The sequence below is a fragment of the Haliotis cracherodii genome, unplaced genomic scaffold (genome assembly GCF_022045235.1).
Source record: "Haliotis cracherodii isolate W230 unplaced genomic scaffold, xgHalCrac1.p SCAF_1, whole genome shotgun sequence".
NCBI classification, from domain to species: domain Eukaryota; kingdom Metazoa; phylum Mollusca; class Gastropoda; order Lepetellida; family Haliotidae; genus Haliotis; species Haliotis cracherodii.
Genome location: NW_027266264.1, coordinates 21,783,853 through 21,793,315, shown reverse-complemented (window position 1 = coordinate 21,793,315; position 9,463 = coordinate 21,783,853). Strand labels below are relative to the sequence as shown.

Below are 9,463 nucleotides of genomic sequence, written 5' to 3'. Positions count from 1 at the left end.
GTATGCAGCTTGTAAACAGATTGTAAAAAAGGATTGCGTTTTACATGGTTGGTTCCTGTAAGTAAACATCAAACATCAATGAACGTCAAGCATTCGTTCACTGTAGTGAACATAATACACTCAAGGCAAACGAACCTTTGGTCATGTTCTTATATATAATAAAATAAATGTGATTACTTTAAAAAAAAACTATAACTCAACACTCCCCTCCTATGCTTTCAAAAAGTATACTGATATTTATTTGTGTTGAATATTTAAAGTGTACTCAGTATGGTATTTGTTTGGATTGAAGGTTTAAAGTGTACTGGTATTTATTTGGGTTGAATATTCAGAGTATACTGGTATTTATCTAGGTTGCAGATTAAAGTGTACTCAGTCTGGAATTTAGTTTGGTTGAAAATGGATCCCATGTTTCGAAAAGACTTTTTATTCAAATATAATTGAAACAGCTAATTTAAATTCTGACTAGTAATTGGTGTGTTCTTTCTTAAATTGTGGTGAAAATAATATTATTTTTAAGCCCAGTAGAGATGTACACCAGTTTTAAAGGGGGGAGGGGGTTGGGGGGGACGGGGGGGGACTCAGTTGTTTCACTTATAGCTTTTTACTGAAATAAATACCCATTAAAACGTCATCAATCTTTTCTTGTCTGTCTTGGCAAGTGGTTTGTTGTGATAACACAATGTTAATATGTATAGCCATATTGTCAATATCATCAATATTATATTTAGTTTTCAGTTATCAAAATTATATTTAGTTTTCAGTTATCAAAATATTGATCTAATGTTGAACAGTATCGATCAACCATGGTTAGACTCAGGTCACTACGAATACATTTCAGAGACTGCACGTGCTGTATAGAAGATGAATTTCATATTGTACACGTGTATCGATCATAAAAAGATTCGAGGAAAAATACATCCCTGCTAATTACTTGTACACTTACAGTAGGAAATGGCTTGTGAGACTGTTATGGGCAGGTAATTCCCCTGTTTAATTTAAGCTTTCCATATACAGTTTTCATTGTCTGCTAGTGAGAGAAAAGAAATCTGTGTTTTAACGTTGGGTACAGAAACATGAACAAAACATACTCAAGTCATTGTAATTATGGCCCTGGTGAATCCACAGCGGCGTATACATGTATATCTCAGTCGATATGCATCGTACGTCGCGTCAGCCTTTACCGTCACACCACGCTTAATACTGACTTGGCTATATAGATGTGTTTGTAATAACGTACCGTCACACCATGCATGATCTCCTGCAGTAAACACCGTGTCCAAATCACTTGTAGTCAGACAACATTTAAGGCAACTGACCCCTGGTCACTTGTGCCCCTTTCACTGTATACCCGTTCATCAATGCAGCGTTCACGTGCAGCATATTGCACAGAGGAACACGAAGCCGAATGCGTTCCACAAACACGCTGCTATCGTCTCCAATACGAAGCCCGTCCTGAACTTCCACCTGATGGTGGTGAGGGTGTACTCGGAGCCGATGCTGCGACGAGGGACTTCACGTTCCCTAGGGGGCAAGCTGGCTCCGTAGATGATGATGGTGACGAGCATACAGAAGCCTGCAGATGAGATGAATCTGGTTACATGACATACAATTACAAATCAGAAGGAAACATATCGCTTTGGCTTACACGTACATGGTGAATAGTGCTCTTGCTCGCACAACACATCATATGAGTATCATGCACGTGGTGAACACACCCTGGCATAGTGTACGTACAATACAGAGTGTGAACACAGTGCACGTCGTCGATAATAAAGTTATTGCATCCACAACAAAGAGTGCTGACATAGTGCACGTGGTAATAAAGCTATTGCATCCACAACAAAGAGTGTTGACATAGTGCACGTGGTAATAAAGCTATTGCATCCACCACAAAGAGTGTTGACATAGTGCACGTGGTAATAAAGCTATTGCATCCACAACACAACGTGTTGACATGGTGCACGTGGTAATAAAGCTATTGCATCCACAACAAAGAGTGTTGACATAGTGCACGTGGTAATAAAGCTATTGCATTCACAACACAGCGTGTGGACATAGTGCACGCGGGCAGTGACGTTATTGCATCCACAACCCAGCGTGTGAACATAGTGCACGCGGGCAGTGACGTTATTGCATACACAACACAACGTGTGAACATAGTGCACGTGGTAATAAAGCTATTGCATACACAACACAGCGTGTGAACATAGTGCACGCGGGCAGTGATGTTATTGCTTACACAACACAGCGTGTGAACATAGTGCACGTGGTAATAAAGCTATTGCATACACAACACAGCGTGTGAACATAGTGCACGCGGGCAGTGATGTTATTGCATACACAACACAGCGTGTGAACATAGTGCACGTGGTAATAAAGCTCATGGCCCGAATCGTGGACACGCTGCAAGTAGATCTAGAAGTCACAATACGGAATGTGAACATTAGTATTACACCTGAAGAGTACACCAACATTGAGAGCTGCCAGTCACAGTCACAAGCTGGTCTGATACCTGGGGTAGAACACATGTGGATGGACGATCATTGCTACACTCACCCCCGATATACCAGATTGGCAGGAACACCTTGAAGATGGTATCCTCGTCCCAGGGCCCGAGCGCCATCACAAGGGAGAGAACTATGCACACCACACCGAAAAACAGACCTAGGACAGCGAATGCCTGTGTTGCCCGTACCCATCCTGCAGACAGATGAAATAACAAATAACAATTTGCAAATATTTACATATTTGAAAAACACATTAGAGTAAACAAAACAACACCCCCTACACCTAATAACCTGATAATAAGTGGTGCAACTGCACCTGGATGTACTTCATTAGATGGGGCATATTTGATCAACTAGATAAGATCGCTTTGTTTTGATTTATATAAGCATTTAGTTTAAATGTGAACACGAATACTCACACTGACATGGCGTTTTTTAAATCTAAGTGACAACAAAACTATTTCACTCCACTGCAAGTTACCTGGGACGCCCACTTCGAGCAGTGAGATACATTCGTCCTGGTAGAAGTCCCCAGCCAGAAGGTCAATGTCGTGACTGAATCCACACGCTGACCAGATCCCCATGGACGCTCGACCAACCTCTCTCCAGGTGTCCTCGGTCACCACTGTCCAGCTCGGCAGAATGAACCCTACAAAATAAGTGGTCAAGATGGCCACCTCGATGACAACAAACGCCAGGGCAGCACGTTTCTCGGACAGGACGGCCATCGTACGAAGTTGAGGATCACTTCGGACAGCAGGATTGGCTACTTGTTACACAACGCAGTAGAGACAACAACGTTTGTTCCGATGTTACGTTCTGTCCTTCGTCAACTTGTAAACATCTCGTATTCCTGTAAACAAGCAAATCAGAATGTGTTTGAATGTGCGCCAATATAACTTTCCGCTAACGACCATGTGCTGGAACTGTGTTGTTGGGCGGGGCGGGGCTGTACATCCAGCACGTACAAATTATCACCGTCCTTCCCCGAGAATCTGAAATGGTGGTTGCGGAAGACAAAACGATTCCATCGTGTTGCAGCTGGTTGTCCCGGCAGAGCTAGGAAAGTTATTATTAGACTAAGGACTCCACAGACTGGGTTTTGTGTATCATCAAGGTGTACAATGAATAATGTAGGAATTAGGCATTTAATGTTCAGACGAAATATTCACGAATGTATATTAACCACAGTAACCCATCTGTGCTTGTTGAAATAAGCGACCAAATGAATTTGGAGGTCAGGCTCGGTAACTTGGTGGATTTCGTTTCATCGTACCCCGACGGCGTTGATCTTTGCTCCTAAAAGCAATCACTGGATTATCTGGACCAGACCAGACAAATTTACGCGCCTCCGTCCCATAACTAGAATATTGCTGATTTCGGGGTTAAACAAGAGTGTATATAATACCATTACTAGTTACGCACAAAGGTAATTATGACAGTACGTCTGGCAGGAAGAAATCCCGTGGTTTTGCTACAAGTCGCTATCAGATCTCCTCATTAAAGACACCGGGTGCTCGGTCTATTATTGGGTATGTCCATTAGATTTTGACACCGTCCGCTTCTCCCTTCCAGGTGTAATGAAGCGATGTCGAACTACCCACGTTTGTTTATGTCAAATGGGCCAAACGAACAGATATTACGTGTAACGTCACTCACTCACCCACTCACCCCTCAAGCAAGGTATACCTGTAAAGGCTAGCCGCTTACTTCAATGTTCAGCCCGACAAAAGGCATATTTTAAACCGGACATCGGATTAAATTGACCAATTGGAATGCCGTCTCAATTGTCCGGCGCATAAAGCTTATCTGACCATACGTTACCTAAACTTGTTTAAGACAGCTTTAACCTTCTCTCAACGTACACAACACTCTCCCCAGAACTGTACCAGGAGAAGATCGTGATCTATTTATAAACAGCCTGCTAGCATCAAGGTGTAGGTAACGTTGTAAAATCCCAGAGAGTAAGAAAACCTACGCTACAGATATTATCAAACCATGTGTTGAAAGCAAACGCTACCGTTATCCATAACACTTCGCATGTGATTATAAACAGAAGCGGACAGAGGGTATCTTCTACACTACCTTCTTCGTATATTCTGGCTCCGTGCCCTTGGGTTCCGTCCTTGATCCAATGCTGCTAAATCCAGTATAATTTACAGAAATCCGGCGGACGCCGCCTCGCCTGGCAGTAGGTGAGTTAGCGCGGCGTTACGGCAGATGAGTAGCTCTTCAAACCCCCCTCCGTTGCAGCTACCCCCTCCCCCTCCACACTCGTGTCTCCTGACATACTCGCATAAGTCTAAAAACGTTGATTCTCACAGGTGGAAATATATGAAATTGTCGTTTATGAAATACGTCCAGATCAATATTGATTCTCCATCACGCGATGTAAAAGTATTACATTGTCGGTTATCACATACGTCCAGCCCGATGTTGAATCACATACACGTGATGGACATCTATTACAATATTGATTAATTATCACACACGTCCAGACCAATGTTAATTCTCACATATGTACTCCTAATATTCCAGCCATGTGAACATTGTTGAACCCCACATGGAAGTTAAACTATGATTATTTTCACATATTCTACCCAACACGATGTGAATTCACACATGCATATCTTGAACAATGTTAATTCTACTTTAGTGCATTATCAGAATCTGTCCAAGGAACCTTCATCATCATCAAGGCGTTTTGTCACATCAACAATACTGATGTCGTGTGGCACCTTGTTTGATCCGTAATTCAAACCCATGGCCTGTGATATTATCAACACGGGAACTACGTCTAAAGTTATATAATCATGTGTAAAAAATACGTTTTCGGCAAAACACCTACTTTTACAGATGTATGTGGTTTGCGACGATGATAAATGCCCCTGTTTTCCCACGTTTTATGAAGGAATCTACTTTGAACACACAAACAACCCTGTGCATGCTTCACATGCTCACTTGAATCTCTTTCAGTATATACCTGTTGGAGGTCAGTTCTGTGCAGTGTCACTGTGGTAAATAGTGATAAGATGTCTAGTTATAGAACACACAGATGACCTTCGCTTGGAGTATATATATACATGTATTGTTTCTCGTTGGAGACAGAGACCTGTTGGCTGCGCTGTACCATGTCATGATCCCTGGTGCTCGTATGCAGTAACATGATGTCTAGTTGTAGTATAAAGGGAAATGCTCTCTATCCAGTTGCAGTATATATAGATAATTATGTTTACGAACACACAATGCCTTTTAGAAAGTGGTCAAATGTAACAAATGTTATATCTGGGATAACACTTTCTGAGTAAAGTACAGATTCTCGTACTTTTTTTTTGGTTGAGTCCCGTCAGGGATTCGAACCCATACTGCCAGAGTGAGGCACCTAATCGCCAGCACACACAGTCAGAGATCTAACCCACTCAACCACCGAGGCTTCCACAAAAATGAAAGTCCGACAACTGGTAGTCCAGATCACGTACTCTGTGTACCCCTCTGACAAGTGTAAATTGGCACGGGTCCTTTGGTCGAAAGCTATGAACACACAATGCGGACGGGACTCAACCCAAAAAAGTACGATAATCTGTACTTTACTCAGAAAGTGGTATCCCAGATATAACATTTGTTAAATTATGTTTATGGTTGTAATATATACGTATGGGGGTCTCTGGTTGTAGAATAAAAAAGATGGTGTGTAATGTAGTATGTGAGAGATGTGGTCTCTTGCTGTGTTTCTATGTGTTGGTTGTCTCAGTCTGTAGTATGCAGAGGTTTCTGGTTGTAGTTTCAATAGACCCATGTACATATATGATACATGGTTCTAGTTTACAAATGTGGTTATAATGTACAAAACGTGTGGCGGAATCACGGAATCATTATACGTTGCAGCCGTTGCTAGACTCCTGTTACTGTGACTATAGACGTGGAGCTACGCCATACACTGAACGCTTCCCCCTTATCACACAGCTGGAATTCGACTCCATTTTGTCACTCATCCAAAAATTTCAAGAATTTCCACTTTTAAAAATTGGCGTCTAAAATAGGACTGCACCACACTAAAAGCTCTTCGTGGGCCTTGCTGTAGACAGTGAAATGATAAAAAGTCAATTATTACCAAGTGGTTAATGCACTGCCGTACACGGTGGAATGATATAACGTCATTTAAACCAAGTGGTTAATGTACTGCTTTACACGGCATGCATTCAACGGCTAACAAGACAGGCGGTAACAACGCTTACCACCTGTGTTTGATGAGCCTGAGATATAGACCTACTAGTGAGGTCCAAGGTCAAGACCATGAGATGTCTCCTCTACGAGAGGATATGTCTCACGCTCAGAACTCCTTGTCAGCTGAAGGAAAGTGTAAAAACAATTATCATGTAACGATTTCTTTCAGGTCACACTTAAAGTGCGAGCGAGAGGCAATTGTTTGTTTTCGAATACGACTCTCCACACAGCCTGCAAGGGACTAGCAGCATGTGGCGTCATATGAAGCGATAGGAAATAGAACATGCGTTTATAATTTCACACGGAAGTACTTTAACGGGGGTTACAGATGCTTTCAAATGTCGCGTACAGCGTTGTGCATCCCGCTCGGACCCTGTGTATCAGTGGGACTTCCACGCCTAAGAATCATGTTAAAAACATGGCGTCGGTAAAATAAACTTGTTGACGATTCGACAACACAGTATTTTCACACAAAACAGAGTACAGATGTCAAGTTTCTAATCTCAACAGTGAGCTGCTATTGTAAACGATCGCATATATTATTTAACACAATAACGGAATCCCTTTTACGAGTTTCTGAAAATCCACGAAACGGACATTGCTAGACTTGCACAAGTCTCTATGACAATAATTATTAGTTGTAATAATAATTTCAATATTATATGAATAATAAGAACAAGTTTTCCCCATAAAAGACCAGTGAACTGTCCGCTTGTCTTGACCTCCTTATCATAAGAACAGAATTACTACACATCCATCCTGGTTTTATCTTTCAGTATAGCCGTGGAGCAAGGCTAAGCCATTGCTCGCTCGCATGTGTTATAACAGTGTGTGTTATACTATGGCGTGTTGTACAAAGGACACACGTCTCTAATGCGTTCAGTTACACATCTATCACTACGTAATCGTGGAGAATTTAATCCAAGTTTCCTTCTCTGCAAACTAGAAATCCCACATCGTACAATTATTATATTATTTATTTAAATTTACTGGCAACAATAACAGTTATATAAAAAAAATCCTTTAATATATTTAAGTACGTGCAATCAGTACGTTTAATTAAATTTGAATAATGTGTGTAGATTTGACTTAATGATGTACAGTGGTTGAGAGTGGTTCAATAGGTATTCCTCACAGGGTTCTAACTTATCGCTCCTTGTATGATCACGCCGTCATACATCAGTAAGTAATGTTGTTTAAGGAGGCTCAAAAGCCCCAGTCTCTTCATGTCACATCACGTCTCCTCACCTCTGACACCATATTGCAAATGTGACGGGAGAGCAGCATCCTCAATACTCCGCACATTAATCATATAGTACATTATAGTACGTCATCAACTCATGATAAACATAAACCCCCTATGCATCTTGTAAACAAAACTATGTAATATCTTTCTGTATAACGTACAGTGTGCGAATTTTTAGTATACCTTCTATGCTTGAAATTACATTCTCTCCAAAATGTAGCTCGTTTTTACTCAGCCCTGTGGGAGCGTTTTGTACAATAAAATTCTTGATTCTTGTTGTGCGTCATGTGTATTGTCTATGGGTTCAGTCATGATTCCTTTGCATGGAAATGAAACACATAGTTACTGCAATATGATAATGTTTTCAAGTAGGAAGAACGCATTGAGTTCCATCCTCATCTATAACTGTAACCGAAGCACGACCAGTACATGCCTTGTAGCATCCTGCCTTCAATAAAGGGGTGCCGTGTTGAAAGGTTAAAGGTCAAATAACCCCCGCAGTCTCATTCGTAATTTAATATCCGTTATCAGAAGAGACGGTTCTAAATGTTCAAATTAATCTTTAAGATATGGACACTGACGCGAAGAATTCAAATTTCAGAATGAGAATTATCGGATTACTTTCTCTATATTCGATGTTACTGAATCGTAATTGTGAAATGATTGTAACATATGATCAGTTTATATAAAAAAAAGTATTTCATATACACACCGCGGCTTCCGGGATGAAAATTGGAGTGAAAAATACATTCATGAAAAGTTAGTCCACAACCCAGTACACGGCATCAATGAAGTATATGCTTAAATGCTACAGTTACATAGAGTAGCTGCAGAACAGAACACACAATACTATCACTCAGTGTGAGATAATTCTGAGAATGTAATTGGTAGTACTGCATGGAGTAGCGAGTACATTCTGGAGCTGCACTAATGTCTGAATGGAGCCGTCAGGCAACGCGCAGTGTGAAATTCCGATGTTTCTGAAAGTTATTTATGGAAACGAGCTTTCCAATATCTTGAGCAATGCAAATGCATGCAAATACAGAGTATTGACTTACGATCGACAATCAGGACGTAGATGCCTAGCTGGTGTAATGCCCTGTAATACTTGGAGAAATCACAGCCCCGCTCTGTGAATCACAGTTTCTCAGTTGACTATTTTTGGTGTGTCTGTTTACTGGCGGGGCGGTGTCTACCCAAATTGTTCCCCGTGAGGTTTATTTATACCAGGCAGGTGCTTGAGAAAATAGCTCTTCTAACAACAGTGGGGTTATTTTTAGATTGGTATGACTAGTGAGCTGTCAGAATTAAGAAGCTTTAAATACACTTGTTGTATTGTGTATATTTGATCTTGCCAGTCTAGTGATTGTAAACTACTGGTTTCAGTGACGAAGATTTCCTATTACTTGACTTTGTGTCCTTAACATTGCATAGATACAATATGTTGCATTTAAATGTACGCAATTATTTAGTTATATGGTCA

At 41.0% G+C, this 9,463-nt stretch overlaps 1 protein-coding gene across 2 annotated transcripts; it reads right to left on the bottom strand.

Annotated features, from left to right (window-relative positions):
- Positions 1-568: 568 nt before the first annotated feature.
- Positions 569-9,146, bottom strand: LOC139474405 (uncharacterized). 2 transcript variants are annotated; one of them, XM_071257417.1, is made up of 4 exons: positions 9,039-9,146; positions 2,992-3,363; positions 2,560-2,703; positions 569-1,576 (listed from the first exon to the last, which is right to left on the bottom strand). In XM_071257417.1, exons 2-4 carry the CDS (start codon positions 3,236-3,238, stop codon positions 1,371-1,373), a joined length of 597 nt encoding a protein of 198 aa, XP_071113518.1. In that variant the 5' UTR covers positions 3,239-3,363; positions 9,039-9,146; the 3' UTR covers positions 569-1,370. The 2 variants fall into 2 exon arrangements, with proteins under 2 accessions (XP_071113518.1, XP_071113526.1); XM_071257425.1 differs by lacking the exon at positions 9,039-9,146 and adding an exon at positions 4,596-4,705.
- Positions 9,147-9,463: the final 317 nt, after the last annotated feature.